This window comes from Triturus cristatus, chromosome 7, assembly GCF_964204655.1.
Source record: "Triturus cristatus chromosome 7, aTriCri1.1, whole genome shotgun sequence".
Classification (NCBI taxonomy): Eukaryota; Metazoa; Chordata; class Amphibia; order Caudata; family Salamandridae; genus Triturus; species Triturus cristatus.
Genome location: NC_140590.1, coordinates 1644019160 through 1644035987, shown reverse-complemented (window position 1 = coordinate 1644035987; position 16828 = coordinate 1644019160). Strand labels below are relative to the sequence as shown.

The following is a 16828-nucleotide window of genomic DNA, read 5'->3' as shown; positions in this document are numbered from 1 at the left end:
AAACAGAATTGGCAAAATACTCCATTCCCCAGTGTAACTATGCACAATATCCCTTCTAGTTTAATTGATAACTTGGAATTACCCTAATACTCCATGTATGAAACACCTAGAATCCAGAATGTATAGGAAACTCCCACTCCTTCGAATGAGGGTCTTCATACCACTCACCTTAACACCTAACCCAGATTGTTTCAGTGACAGTCTCTCCCTTATCAACACCCAAGCCCGAGCTCCTGAAATAATTTCCATACATTTGGTTGTAACTTTTGTTTCACTAATCTCAATGCTTCTCTCAAGTCCCAACTCATAAGCAACCCTTGATGCTTGCATGGCTACGTCGCAGTCTGCCCGTGGCACTTCGCAAAGAGGGGAAACCACTCAAGAGCCCTGGGGTATCTGTGACTGCGGAGCCTCACCTCAGCAGCTTCCTTCTCAAACTTCTCGATGGTCCTCTTGTCGATGCCCCCGCATTTATAGATGAGGTGGCCTGTGGTGGTGGACTTGCCGGAATCCACATGCCCGATGACTACGATGTTAATGTGGGTCTTTTCCTTCCCCATCCTGTCCCCTTTCCCCGGCTCTACCGGTCTGCTGGATCTTCAGGTGCCAAACTTTGGGAACAGCTGGAGAATGACAAAGCATAACAACCAGGTTTCATTCAATTGGAGATGTATTCAATTGAAGAGATCAATACGAGTATGCATTACAGCAGCAGATCGAGACACGTCAGAACATGCATAGAAGCTCATACACATCCCATGCATTATTTAACAAACCAATGGTGACGCCAACTGGAGTGATTAAAGAAGAATATTAGCTGGCCTTTCCCAGGTTCGTAGCTTCAGTGGGGTGCTTGGGGTGTCACACCCCCTAATAAATGTATTATTTAATAAATAGTTGGGTATAGGTGCTTTAAGTCGGGTATGGTGGGTGTTTGCAGGATTTCACTTGGGAATTTTGCATACATGCACAGACAAAAATACACACACACTCTCTCATCTCTGTTTTGAAGGACTTCAAAATGGTTCTCCCATCAGCCCCCCCGCATGTCCTGCTTCTCAGATGATGTATTTTTTCATGAAATGCCAGCGTGATTGTTGGAAAAACTGAAGCTCGCCCTGCCCCCCAAATCTTACTGACCAAGCTACGCCCCTGGGATTTCCATTCTCACATACGCAAAGTCAAATCCAGAGTAAATTCAACTGGACTTTGTGCCCTGCTTTTAAACCACTGTGTGTTGTAACATGTGCCTTGGCAAGGCCTGATGGGGGTGCTAAGGCTGCAGCAACACTGCCTGTAACTGACCCGTGTAACTTATAAGGTGGATATCAGCCCACCTCCAGTGCAATCATAAACAGGTAGTTGGGTGTTACCCTGCCTCAAGATTTGCAGTGGGCCATTCAGAAGACTTATGGTGGCCACTTTAGGAGTGAATAGTTAACATCAATGTGATGTGATTGAAAAGTTAAATACATTTCTTCATTGATTTAGGCTTGTATTTAAAAACAATTGGCGGGAAAATTATTGCACCAGCAATTCTGTTCAAACAAATCTCCATCAAGCCAAAGCTAGATCCCCATGCATTTTTGAAGCAAGGTCTTGTAATGCACTGAGTCTGAAATGTCTGGGATGCTTGAGTTGTCAAGTAAAAGAAGCGGCATCACCTTCCATGTCTTGTTGTATGGGCTGAGGATAACAGCCTATGAGGCCCGTCTGAATGGCTATTCCATCTGTACTGTCCCATCAGCGCCAATCGGATAACCCACCTCTAAGTATGCATTGAACAAGTCCAGGTTCATGGGCGGCTGAAGGGAATTACTTAATAGCTTGATCACAATCGGAAACACCCTACTCATGAGCGTCAGCCATTTTGGAATGTAGCCATTTTTACATCTTCAATGAAAATCAAAGTTATGAATCCAGTATAAACCTAAAGAGAGCTTTAGCCAATATACTGCTGTCTTACTGTGTAGTGTAGGGCCAGGCGTAGATGAGACGCCTACTGAATGTTTAACACCGGCTGAAAATTGAACCAAGACAATGGATTTTTAAGATTATAATCCACCTTATCTCCTTAGGATAAAACCAAAACTAGATTTTTATTCTTGAGTTTAGCAAGCCAGGAATCGGATGTGTCAACGGTTGTGTGCAGAATTACTCAGTGGTGGTGCTGCAGGAGAGGTGAGAAGACTTCAGAAACTCTGGTGACACACTTCATCAACATAGACAAACAATGACTTCTCCAGGAGAACCGCTAGGCCTAAAAGCAGATGCCACCAAGGTAGGGCATGAGCAAGCACCCTACCAAAGATCCATGGACCACAGCCATGCCCAGGGGCCACCAAATCGGTAGCATAAAAGGCAACGGCCTATACATAGCTTTAAAAAAAGGAACAGCCAGAGTAAGTACCTTACATATATTTTAACAGTTGATAGCCAGAGAAACATTCCAAAAACACAACAGCCTGAGGATGAATCTTCTAAATTGACAGTCAATATATAACAGCTATAAGCTGACCACCATGGGAAAGCGCTTGTAAGTAACAGCGCAGGTTATAGCTGAAGCATAACTCGAAAAGCTGGTGTAGTAAGTAGTTTTACAAGTTTAGTGTTCAAATAATTTTATCGGAGTTTAAACACAAGAAAAGTAAAAATAGTAAATGCAATGAGTGATACAGGCTAGGCAAGACATAACATATGTAAACAAGCATTGAAAATGCAATAGGTCTCGCCTTTGATTACTGGTGCCTCGTGCTAGATGGATGAACTGTTTTCTATTTTCTATGTTTTCTATTTTCTTTCTATAATGATGGTTACTTCAGCCCAAGCGATTTTAGTATTTTGGGGACTGGCACTGCCCCTGAAACGCAAGGGTGTTGCCAGGCAGCGGGCTAATGAGGCTAATAGCCTCGTGGTGCTTTCAGTCGCATTAAAACCTTTCAACTTGCGGGACACAATCCCACTGTGCACCAAAAGTAAATGCAATATCTGAGAGGGGCATGGGGTGCAGCTGAGAAATTAAGAAAAACCCCTGGTCCAACTGGGCCCTCGGGCTGGACAGGTCTGCGCACCGGTCAGATGCCCCCAGTGTCGTCATAAAACGAGTGCACCAGGGGGGGGGCAGCTGTTTCACCAGGCAGAGGGGGCGGTACAGGACTTATGGGTAAAATGGAGCAGGCAGCTCCCTCCTGCCGCCCTCAACGTCCCCAACAAATGCCCATGTGTGAGAGATAGGGTTGGGGGGGCAGAGAGGGAGGGAGAGTGAGAGCGGGTAAGGGTTCACTGAGGGCTGTATTGATGCACCGAGGATGGTGGGTGCCTAGTTATTTTAATTACAGAGATTCAAAGGTTTAATAGAGAGGAAGGAGTGTGTAGTGAGCTTAAGTGTGAGGAGCAGGAAGAGTGACAACTCGGAGGGTGCAATGAGGGTCGGGGAGGGACAGAGAGGGCTGAAGCGAGTGCACCAGTGCAGAGGGGAGTGCTGGACGGTGAATAGGTTGCAGTGAGGGTTGTAGTGAGTTCTGGAGTGGGATTCTGTGAGGGTTTTAGTGAGTGCTGGGGGTGAGGGTTATAGTGACTGCTGGAGTGGAAGTGTGTTCCAGTGAGGGATTTAGTGAGGGTTGAAGGGTGAGTGTATTGCAGTGAGGGTTGTAGTGAGTTCTGGAGTGGGAGTCGGATTCTGTGAGGGTTTTAGTGAGTGCTGGGGGCGAGGGTTATAATGAGTTTTGGAGTGGGATTCTGTGAGGGTTTTAATGAGTGCTGGGGGTGAGGGTTTAGTGAGGACTGGAGTGGGAGTGGGTTTCAGTAAGGTGGTTATTGAGTGCTGGAGTAGGTTAGTGAGTGCTTGAGTGAGAGGGCGATGCAGTGAGAACTGTAGTGAGGACTGGAGGGGAAGTGAGTCGCGGTATGGGGGGTGACTGCGACCTGACTTGAACATAATCGCTTTCACTGGCGCTGTGTTACACTGAGTGATTCTGGGGTTCAGGTCTGGTGCTCACAGCTGGCGCAGGCCCGTAAAGACGCCTGTTACGCAGAGAACATGTACGTACAGTGCATGTTCTGCATTACGCACACACGTGGTGTTGTTGACCATACGTACATTCATTCTGGTGCGCAGTATATTGGGTACAGGAGGGGTACTCACTGCTATAGACGCCAAAGCTGTGCACGTTCTGAGGACACGTGGATGACAAGCTTTGTATACACTGGACTTAAGACTGTATATATGTGACAAAATGTACTGCTGTGTTCTCCTATAAGTGACGGTGTCAGACCGTCATTTCAGTGCACACAATACTCAACGCCAGAATTTACCAGAGGCTCGCGGGGCTGCGCCTAGTGCACACGCCATGCGGCGTGAGCTCGAATAGCTCAGGATGACAACAGTATACCTCAGGTACAATATACTTTGTAGCACAGTACTGGGCGCTGCACGCCGTACGTACTCACCACCACAGTTTACCAGAGGCTCTGAGAAGGGATCAAAGGAGACAGTGTGGCAACAAGCAGCGAGTGGCATGCCTACAGTGCAATCATTGCACTGGCTTTGGCATAATTCATGACACACAACGATGCGCACGAATGAAAACGTAAGGCGGAGCTGGGACAAGACTTTTGGAATCGTATCGATTCCAAAAAGCCTCGTATGACGAGGCAGCGCATGCGCGCTGCCTACCTCAAGCCGAGACCTAAAAAAAGGGAGCAAGGAGCATAAAAACCCCAAAACACATTCGAAAAGAAATAGTTATGAGTTGTTGATTGATAAGTCATGTATCACAAAAGAAATCGAACGTGGTATATGGGGAAAAAGAAAAGAGGTGGTGAAACAGGAGAATAGGGAAGTTTAACAAGAGACAACCTATATCAACCAAGGGCACATCACTAAATTGCAGCAGCAATTGTGACAATAGCTGCCTGTGCGTCGATCAAGAAAGTGACCTCGATGTTTTGAGAAAAGACGGTATATGTGTCCCATGGATGTCCCAAAAAATGGTCTCGAGTGTGGGGATTGTGGAACTCCTATCGGGGAGAAATTTGTCAGCCCCCCCCTTGCCCCTGTGTGGGATGATCCGCCGTCACCCTAGACCTTCCACCATACATATTTGTCTATTGTAATATTACCTACTGTACCACTGATGCCTATTGTATTGCTCCCTCTGCATTGTAATGCTATTGCTGATGCTTGTTGTTTTTTTCCTAATAAAAAATGTTTTACATAAAAAAAAAGAAAGTGACCTCAGCCAAAGTCACTCAAGAAGGGCATTGTCTCAAATGTTGCTAGACATGTTGAGTATTTTTAGAATTCATTTTTCATTACGGGGTAACATCTGAGCAGAATGTTTCCCAATCTAGGTTGATTGTGATGGGCCCAACCTACTTCTTGGAAGGTGTTGGTTAACTTTCCTACCAGATGCCCTTGGACAACATTGAAAAATGACATTTATTTCTATTAATGGATGTAGTATTTCTGAATGCACTTTATCTACTAACACGGTCCATTATGAGCTCTTCCCCTTTTTCAGAAAGAGGGGGAGTGAAAGTTGCTACTTTATTCAGCAGCGGCTCCAACGCAATAGCAGAGGAGTGATGCCCCACTGACTCTGAGCCAGCGGCTGAAAAATAACATTATATTTTATTATTGTTTAATTTTTCAGATGCTGGCTGCGCCAATGTGTGCAGGGAGGGGCAGGTCCAGGGCATATGGGGGGGGGGGAGTGGTAGATGTGCACTTTTAAGTGCGCATGTCAGTTTGACCGGCCATCTCAGACCGGCTAAACTGAGGTTTCTCCAAACCAGGTGTATTCCACAGCCGGGTTGGAGAAACAGCACAGACTCACTGTGCCTGGCAAGCGTTAATCCAGGCCGCTCAGGCCAATCTCCATGCTGCTCTCATGCTTGAGAGCAGCACGGGGATTGGATCGGAAGTCCGTGATGCTGTTTCAGAGACTCCTGGGACCAGGAACGGAGGAGCGCAAGGTGGCCGGCAGCACCAGGTAAGTCTTTTCTGTTTTTTAAATTTATTTTTAGACTGCGCGCCCTCCACCCACCTCACCACTCATCTGTGTTGGCTGCCACTGACTTTATTATACTTGTCACAGTCTGATCTTGGAGCTGAAGCTTAACCTCTTCGGTGCTCATGCCGTCTCCCGGCCGTCATGAGTCACGATGGGCGTGTGCGGACGACGGCCGGGAGACGCCATGACCACGCCCGCGATCGGAATGTCAGCACTGCGGGAGCGCTGCGGCGGAATTTGCGCCGCAGCGAAGAGGTTAAGCCCTGGAAGTTTCATATATACCTTTTTTTTAATCTATATATAGATTTTGCTGAACCCAAAAAAAAACATTGCCAAGCGGGTGCGGGCGCATGTGAAACATTTTATGATCTTTGTAGAATACACAGTCCATTCTTCCATTATTTTGGTCACAAACTACTGTAAAACTACATTGGCTACTTAAGTCATCTTACACTGGCATACAACCTTCTGCATTAAGCACCAGGTAACACAATCTCGGTTTTCCTTCCATCCATGCACGCATTCATCTACCCCTCAATGCAGTTTGTCATTCATCCTTGCATACGTACATGTGGATACAACTCAATTGGAAGAGTGTCAGGAGGCAGTCATAATTAAATGGAACAGACACTACTTTGTGGGTTCCCACTGTAGGCTCACCCCCAGCCCATAAAATGGTACCACAATTGTATTCGGGGTGTTACTGCTACACTTGGAGCAGGAGGTAACTAGGGATGTGTGAAGTTTTTCTTCACCGTCATCAGAAGTCCTGTGAAAAATGTTGCAGCCTTGTGGAGGATACAGAACGTTTTGCTTTGCTAATTGTGCGTCTAAATTTAGACATTTGAATTAACATACCAATAGGCATTTAGCACCATGGAAATGGTTCTACAAAAGAAATGCTTTGTAGAAAACCTTCTTTTATGTTCTAAGTCACTATGCATCGAAAAGGTCAGAAAAGGTCAACTTAGTGAGAGTATGTCTGCACATATTTTCAGCCTGGCCTGAGTTCGATTATATTTGGCTATGACCTAAAAATGTGCTTGCAGGACAGAAAAATAGCTTTTCTAGGTGAAGTTGAAGGTACGCAGGAAACTAAGCAATCGTCGCATAGGGAGAAAACCGGGAACTTCACAGAACTTCACTGGTGAAAACAAATCCACAGCCTTATACTTTCCAGGTTTGAGTAGGAGCTCCCCCAGTTGGCTCTTAAATTCCATACATCATCAGAAGACCCATCTCTCTATGGGCTTTCAGGGCCCTTGTTACAAGCTGGCATCTCAAATGTGAACAGCTGTGATCCATTCCAATCAGAGTTGGAAATGCATGCAGATCCAGGAATCATTCTCAGATGCCTCAAGCACCCAGCTGACTTACACCCCAATATGGTTTGGGGGTAGGGTCAGAGGCGGCAAGTATTGAACAACTGTGGCAAAAAGTCAAAGTCTGAAAAGTTGATGGGAATGATTGATGGTTGTGGATGATGGTTTTAGCTAATCTGATGCAATAAACTTGACTTGATGGAAATGGTTGGAGGTTTGAGAGCCTGGTGTTTACACTCTTCTCTTGACAAAGGTCCATAGCCTTTGGGTATTATTTGTCATCAACACCAAGGGCCCTCTTTTACAATCACCGCCTGTGCTTTTCTTACATCTGAAATCGCATGGATGCTTATTGTCATTGGGAACTAAACTTAGTAAGGTTCAAGGTGTTGAAGAGATGTACGTTTTAGTGCATTCTTCACAGTGCTTAATTTGTATATAAAAAAAACATAAGTGCCAGGGCTGTTGTCACGAGGCGTCTGCCGCTTGCATCACCCATTGCCCCAGCTAGCGGTGCCGGTGACAGTACAAACACACCTACGTACATCACACTACTTCAAGTGTGGCACTTCAGACTATTCCAGGCCCCCAAAGCTATAAGAATGGCGTGTGTGGCCGGTGTTCGTCATTTTCATGTATATTAAATTAATAAGCGACTGTCATAAGACCCGGTGTTGGCAATTAAGTGTCAGTGCAGAGTACTGGAAATCACTGGCTCAAATTAAGCACTGATGCTTCAGCATCTAGTGAAAATGCCTTGGCTGCCATGTCAGTGTTCTACAGACGTCACCTGCTTCTACAGGTCTACTAACACCATAATGCATATGTAATGTTCAGCCAAATGTTGTGACTGGCTGTAGTTCTCACACCTGACAAAGGGGATCTTTAAAGATCAACAGAAGCCAGCTCATAGTACACTTTATTCTGTTGAATATATTATTATAATTGACCCTATGTAATGCATGACCCGCTGGTTTGTAGTTTTGTACGTGCTAGTGATGTACCATACTAGAAGGAGCAATGGTCCCAGAACAAAAAAGAATAGGTACAATTGATAAATATAGACTAAGAGTCAGTACTATATTCAAATGTTGTTCAGCCGGACAACTATATTTAACTCGAATATTTAACAATTTGAGAACCAATACATAGGTGGGACACAAGCCTGCATCCAACCAAACAAACAAAGATTACAAAGGGTACACTAGGGGGAATGTTAACATAAAACAAAAACGGGCTCAGGCAAAAGAGTTTGTTTGCATAATAATTGTCGACATACAGCAAACAAAAATGCATAGGGCAACAGCACACATTAAATTTACATATTAGGTAAGTGTATAAGGTGCACTTATAGGTCGACGACGTTTCGATCCCTAGAGTATATACACGGGATCATCCTCAGGACTTTAAATGTTGCCTGAATACATAACCTGGAGTGATTAGGCACAGAAATCTTTGAAGGAGTAATGGTAGAGGCGGGATGGGTGACGAAAATCAGCAGCAAGGGCCCTAAAGGGTCAAGCTGTGCGGATAACGTGCCAAAGTGGTTTGCAGCGTGTCCATATGGCTGCAAGGAGTGTTGCGAGAAAACTCATCCGGGGACCCCGATGGGCCGGTATTGACACGTGTTAATTATGATATGGATATGCTAGAGTCCGTGATACGGGGGGTCGATCAGGGTCAGGATCGACTTCTAAGTTGTAGTAACAGCACCCAGCTGGCACGTCTGATTTACACGGAGAATTATGTACCTTACGCCACTGCACCAGAGCAGCATGTACCTTATGCCACTGCACCGGTGCAGCACAGTAACTTGTTTATGCTCTGTCTTTCCTCAAGTTCTTTTGTCACAGATAGATGCTTCTTCACTGGGTACTCTTCCATAAAATCTACACGTGGCACAGTGTATGTTTCATAATGTGCTGTGTCCTGTTGGATGCTTGTATGGTGCACACACCTACCTCATCAAAACCACTACAGCAAGGTTAAGTAGAAAAGGTGTCAGAAGGAAGAACCATGAAAGGATGAAGGAAACGGCAGAAAGTGATGCAGCTTATAGGGAGGATGGAAGAAGAGGGTGCCGTGGTGTTTGCTTGTATACTGTGCATGCCCCATTGGAGTTACATGAAAGAGTAACCGGGAAAATGATGGAAGAGGATGGAGGGAGACGTCGAAAAGCATCATTGTGTGTAGAAAGACAGCATTTGTGAACAGCAACAGAGTTGTGAACAATGACCAATTTCTATAAATTTATACAAGCGTGTAGAGCAAAACAATATTTTGTGTTTGGACGCACAACTACGTGTACTATAGCACCATAGTTTAGGTTAATGGGCATGCTGGACAAAGATGTATTGTACCGAAGTATCGTTGTTAGAATATCGTCTACAACAAATGTCCTTGGAGTTTATAATAGAAAATCTACATGCAATGGGATGAGAGAGCGATATTTTTGTAAAATATATTTAGGACAAAATATTTATGTCTGGGGATATTTCTGCATACAATATGTAGACATACAACTGACATAGAAAGTCTGGCGTGTATAACATAACAAAGCTATCCATACAACAAAACAAAACATATCTCCAATACGGACCCCCAAACCCCGGGGACCACCACCTCCCCAGGGTCTAGAGCCCTCGATGGCCCTGGGGACTGCCACCCCCCAGAGCCGGCTCCTGCAATGTCCCGGGGTGCCATTATACCACTCTGCAAACGCGGCTTCTGGTGCACTGCTGGTGGGGCAATGAGGTCCTTTTGTGTCCTGAGGACCTCAGGATACAAGTGGACTTCATCATACGAGCAGCAGTGCGCCACAAGCCACGTTTGCACATCTCTGCAATGTAGCTCTGTGGCGCTTACTGGAGGTACCTGGTGGGCTAGTTGGACCCCATGGAACCTCAGGATTCAAGGGGATTTAATAGGGACGTTATAGTTAGAAATTAGCATTTAAAAAACCTTTGAAAATCACTGGAAAAAACACGGGTTTCAAGGACGTTATAGTTAAAAAATTAGCATTTAAAATACCTTTGAAATTCACAGAAAAAAACGTAGGTTTCAGGGACGTTATAGTTAGAAATAAGCATTTAAAAAACCTTTGAAATAAACTGAAAAACCATAGGTTTCAGGCACATTATAGTTAGAAATTAACATGTAAAAAACCCTAGAAATTCACTGAAAAAACCACAGGGACATTATAGTTGGTTAGTTGGACATTTCACTCGTACAAAACCAGAGAAATTCCACCGTTATAGTTAGTTCAGCTAACTATAACTCGCGCCCCCGCAATGCACTGATGATGACATCACATATTACATCCTTCATGACATGGTCAGTGACATCACTGATGACATCACTGATGACTTCTCAAATGAAAGCTTCTTTCGCTTTTACTGAGAATGTTGTGTCTTCCTTGGAGAAAACCAGTAGACCAGTGTCAATTGGACAATTAGCTGGCCTGCAACGGTGAAACTTCACCCATATGACTGGGGAGTTAAGAAGGCCTTGTGGATCTAGGGAGCTGGGGTTGGCACAGTGAAATCCAAGGAACCACATCCAACTGGACATTTTCCGATGCAACTAGAGTTATGGAGATACTTCCTGAAACTTCAAACCATGAACTGATGCCAGAAGAGCCAATCACTAAGACATACATGACACCACAAAAGAAGTAAGAGAGCGTTTTCTAAAAGTTGGGAATTTGTTACCTATTGAAAACTAGGACAAGGTGCCAAGCATTCCAGAAAAGAAACAACCTCCCCAGTTACATAATAATTACATTTTAGTCATTTACCCCACTCTATCATACCTTGCTTGCACCCTTTCCAGTGGTCCAATCAATACCGTATATACAAGGCGTCCTGATCATTTACTATAAAACTCAAAATTCTGTGTCACCCCTTGCAGCGAGAGTAACAAGTGACTCTTGGTAACTCTGAATGCATCGCTTCAGTAAAAAAGCAATTTTATGGTGTTATCTTAGCTGCAAGCTAAATTAAACCATGTGCCACACCTTGGCTTGGAGTAACAGAGTAAAAAAAGAATTATGTATTGGTATCATCTGGTGGCCTGTAATCAAATCAGTCAGTAGTCCGTGACCCGGAAGCAAACCTTCTGGAATTGATGAAACCAATTAATGACTAGTTTCTATAAGACTATCCCCTAGTTTGCAACAGAATAAAGGTGGAATATTCTAAGGCAAGTGTTGTGTTTCCCTTTACTCCAGGCAAAAGGCTGGAGACCTACGTGAAATCCTAAAGATTCATGTGAAATCCATTCCTTGAGGGTAAGGGTTAATCTTGAGTCGGAAACTAGTGAACTCACATTACGATGAGCAGGCATGGAAACTTTAGAATCCCAAGTTCATATTGATGCAGTGTGTGGAAAATGAAAAATAGACATGTATACCAAAAACTGTATTAATATTAAAAAGCACAGATTTTCATATGTGTGGGAGCCATCCATGGCATTCAGGGCCTATGATAATTAGCTCATAAATTCCAGCAGTGGCGGCTGGTGACATTTGAAAGTGGTGGGGCGAACAATTATTGTCATACTGCACCGCAGCGAGCGAGCCTATCGAGCGAGCCGGAACAACCCACAGGAGGGTCGGGGGGGTTCTCCCCCTGAGAACATTTTGAAAAAAGAGTGGACAAATGGTGCATTTTCAAGCAAATTTGAGAAAGCAGGAAGGTTAATAACGCAATTGGGAAAGTGCATTTATTACATTAATAAAGAGATGTCATATAACATAGGTAGCTGCTTATTCAGTATAACCACAGAGCTTCATAACAGACTTAGCACTGCAATTCCATTTTGTGTTAAATTATAGGATATTGCATTTATAAAGCGCTTAGTACCCCATACAAGGTGTTGAAAGTGATTGCCAGTGTCCTGCTTGCTTCCCTGAAGAGGGGCATATCGAGCACCTACACAAGTGAGCAAAGTATATCAAGGTAAGTGAACACAGACACGTGAATGTGCAATAGTGAATCACAGCACAGATAGCAAAACAGACAGTGAGACGCATAAATCATTTGGCAAGCCCCATACTATCAGACTGTAGATCCATATTACTAATAGATAGCATGCGGGTCGACCGCGGGTAGGGTCAATGAGGAGTCACACACTCACCCCAAGAGGATGCATATTGCCCCCCATAAAGTGCGAGGTGGGACCTGCTCTGCTTGCTTGCTATCAGCCGAGCATCCTGGACCCCTAAATATTCCCCAGCGAACCCAGGCTGGCAGCACTGATGAGAGATGGTTCTTCTGTGTCCAGTGTAGTCAAAGAGGACCGGGTTCAGGCCAGGATCTCTAAAATGGGGGACAAGCACACATGCATGAGCGCACGCGCACACACACGTGGACTGCAAAGGAGACTGAGAATCGTTTATCTGGCGTGGAATCTCTCCTCCTGGACCAAATCCTGGAACCCCAGAGCAGCGGGCCTGGATGAAACGGGGCACATTTCGGCATCTTAAATGTAGAGTTTTATGAACCCCACTCTGATTTATACAAGCTAAGCAGCATAACAGTCAAGCACAACGAGGGATTACTTGTGATGAAAGTAGTTATGTCAGCTGTCATTTGCATAACTCCTCCGTCTGAGTAGAAGTAGCTACTCAAGAAAACTTACATCTTCAAGCATACCAGCAATGACCAGTCACACTGGGAGAGGAGAAAGTGTTGCGGCACAAGAAAGGAGGGTTCTGTGTGTCCCCCCCAACATGGCAAGAAGGACGGTGAACCTTTCCAGCGCCTAGCTCGGGACAGTAGTAGGCACTGTGGAATTTTCACTTGAAAATAAAAACAATATATTCATGATAAATTAAATAACTGTCTGTGTCACTGTCAAGCCTGGGGCTTCCAGAAGGATGCCAGAGAGCCCTCAGAAGGCCTCCCATCATGTGCCGTGAAAGACGCATACCATTGGCTCGGAGGAGGTTTGTACTGGACTCCTGTGGTCGCTTCGGATCCGGAGTATGCTTTTGCTTTTTGGAGGGTCCCATGGGGGTTGGTGTTTTATTTTGAGGTGAGGCCTTCTTGAAGAGGTTTATTTACACAGAGGCAGGTTTTGTGTCGGGGGCTAAGTGCTCCTTTCATTTCAAAGCTTCATGGTCACTCATGGATGTTTAAGTCAGTCCGGTGCATGGCCAGGCCCAGTCATGACTCATTATTTGCAAATGTTACTATCCGTTACCTCACCTCAGTAACCTGTCCCACCCACGCGCACATTTGTACTTGTTCCAGGACCGTGTCAACATCCTGAGTGGTGAACCTGGACGCATAACAAAACGTCGGAATACACTGACTCGAAAAGCATACAAATTAATTAAGGCCCATTAGTTCACCTCTTAACATTCATTTTCCTGGCTGCACAGTAATAGAGGTTCATTTGATAACGAAAAACTGCATGATGACGAACATTTTGCAATAAAAGACAAAGAAAAGCACTTGATCTGCGTAGCTGCAGCATTAACCATTAAAGCAACACAGACCACCATGGCTCGGGTCAACGCATATCAGACTCAGAAGAAGAACCATAGGAGTCAAGAGCCTCGGGGTCATACAACTAGTGAAACACACACACTATTCGAATGCACCACTTAACTTAACATGGAGGGACTGAACAATATTATATTGACAATATATATACTAAGTCTTACACAAACCTTGCTGCTCACACTCTTCTACTCATCACTAGTCACTGACAGTCACAGTCACTGTCTATTCTCGAACGATCTCGACTCGAGTCCAGTCAGTCAACTACACCTGCTCTCATGCAGAGGAGGAGGAAAGGTGACTGGCCGGCCCGATTTGCCCAGCAACGGCAGAATGACCAATCACTGCATGGCTTAACAATAAACCATTACAGTAATTGAGCATTGCTACGTTGAACGCTGGGCGGGTCAGACGGACCCTCCCACCCCCACGGTGCCAAGTCAATCATGCCTCTGCTGCTCAGAGACTAGACTGGCAACCGCGCAGGTACTACATGCTGCAGAGGCAGCAGCCAATCCTGACGCTGCTCTCTTCAGAGGAGAGCTGCTCTCTGAAGAGAGAAGCTTCAGGATTGGAGTGAGCAGGCAAACTCGCCTCTCATTTTGTAACCACTGGGGGCTGTGGTTTTGGGTAAACCCCCAGTTACCTTGTGCTTGCTTTGTAAAGGCCACTGTGCGCATGTTGGGTTCCTGGCCGCGGAAAGGCAGCCGGCCAAACCCAACATGCGCAGCGCGAGTCGCACTGTTATATTATTAAAATGCAATGTTTAGGCTTGCAGCTTCAATGCTGATTCACTTGACAGTGCAGGCCAGGCTGGTTGTCACGTGACGGTGATGTGATGCCGCCACGCGACGGAGCGTGCCGCTTTAAATTACTAATACAATTTCAACATTGAAAGTTGAACTTGTATTAATAATTTAAAGCGGAGCTCTCCTGAAATGTGCAATAATTATTAGTGGGGCAACGCCCTCACCGCCCAAACGGAGAAACCGCCACTGAATTCCAGATATATAAAGTTTGGGAGAGAGCTCCATTAACTAATGAGTAATAATTATTTAAAATGTGGGTGCGCAGGCAGAGCCTACACATCATCTCTTAGTACTTTGGAATTTAAACAGAAGGGCATGTCCTTGCCGGATACTAAAAATCCTAGTCTGGAAAACAAGCTTATGTAAGTGAATCAGACGAAAAGAAAAGAAGGATTACACCTTTTCTGTCCCTAAGTTCCTGTCACCATGGACCAATAGTAGAAAATGTAGTTTCTCTAAGTGAAGCCCGCCTTCAAACACAGAATATAAATACATACCTAGAGCATTCAAAGACAGACACCAACAGACACATACCAGTGCTTGATTTGAGGCGGTGGTTTCCGGTGTTCAGCACCAGCACATCATTGTCAACACCGGCACTGATAACAGCCTGCCACATGGTGGTGCTGTTTGTCTAATTTAGAGATGAGCACACAACTGCTGTTTGTTACTTTAATATACATTGAAAATGACTAATACCTGCAGCCCAAGTCATTCTTGTAGTTTTAGGACCCTGGAATAGTTCGAATGATCACACTTGTAGGAGTGTGAGGGTTAGTAGTTGCATTGGTACCATCATTGGCAGGGATAATGGGTGGTGCAACCAGAAGAGGCTCCTGACGAGGGCCCTGGCACTTTTTTTTTTACCAATTAAGCACTAACCCATACCAATACACACATGCAAAGCCAGAGAGAGTACAACATCAGAATTAAGTTGGATGGAACTACCAGCATGTTTCTAATTGTTTTCTCCATCCCATAGTCTCTAAGTAAGATGTTCCAGTTTTCTGGATTCAAGGAACACTTTGCGTGAGGGCCTGGGAGTTTCGATTGAGCAAACACCTCAAATAAATCACCAGTAAGCTGGGTTTCAACAAAGTCTCTGTCTCCATGCAAAGACAAATACATTTCACCTTCCAAACACTAAAATCTGGGTCTACCAGTTTATTGTGGTTGTAAATGGCTCATGATAATTAACTAAGATAGGGGCATATCAACAACGATTAGAGATGAACATCGCTAAGCACGTTTAGCGATGTTTATCCTATCGCTGGATTTCATCGCCGTGATAGCGCTGTATCAACAACGCTTTTCACAACGGCGATAAGAAATCCAGCTATAGCGGGCAAATCGTCGTTTTGCAGGGAACATCACTGGTTTTCCAGCGATGTTCCCTGCAAAACGGCGATAACCTTGCTGATACGACCCTGTGGTCGTATCAGCATAATCCACCCCCTATGTTAAGCATAGGTAAGTCAGGATTTTAGAAGACGTTAGTTTTTGGCGAAAACCGCCATTTTCGCCAAAATCTAACATGTGCTAAAATCCTGTGGACTGCCTTGTAAATATCCCGATGCGAACATCAGCGATACTTTACAAGGTGGTCCATCCGGGGTACGCCCAGTGACGCCCACTTTGCATCTCATTAGAGATGCAAAGGGAGGCGTTGGGAAAAAGGGTGCTAACATGCGATTATGCATGTTAGCACCCTCTTGTAAATAGGGCGATAGTTTTACCTCCGCTTTTTTGGCTTTTTAAGCCAAGAAAAGCTGAGATAAAGCCCTTGTTAATATGCCCCATAGTGTTTTGATTGGCCGAACGAGAATTTATTTTTCGTTCATGTTTTAAACCCTAATTTGAGAACTTGGAGGTTAGTGAAATGATTGAGTCGTCACCGAGGCACCATGGAGCATGTGAACTTTTTTATAAAATACTGTAGTTGTTCTCCTAAACTCAGGACATTGTGGGCCTCATTTATGAGGTCCTACCGTCACTATTGCACTGCCGGAACGTCACTTTTTTTACGTTTCGGTGGCGCAATGTGCCACTGGCATATTTATAAGGCCACGTAAAGCCATGTTATGTGGCTTTTCATGGCGTTATAGATATGTGCTCCTTTCATGCAGAAAAATGCATGGGTGTTGCTTGGGACAGTCTTAGCAGCATCCATGGCTTTT

General features: G+C 44.8%; 1 protein-coding gene across 5 annotated transcripts in view; it reads right to left on the bottom strand.

Annotated features, from left to right (window-relative positions):
- EEF1A2 (eukaryotic translation elongation factor 1 alpha 2) overlaps positions 1-16828 on the bottom strand; it is a 54417-nt gene that overhangs the window by 20521 nt on the left and 17068 nt on the right. For 4 of the 5 annotated variants that reach the window (XM_085619684.1, XM_085619686.1, XM_085619687.1 and 1 more), the window contains exon 2: positions 417-623. In XM_085619684.1, coding sequence (XP_085475810.1) covers positions 417-560 — 144 coding nt within the window. In that variant the 5' untranslated portion in view covers positions 561-623. Of the gene's footprint in view, positions 1-416; positions 624-12472; positions 12655-16828 lie in introns of those variants that run through there. The other variant, XM_085619688.1, reaches the window with a different exon arrangement.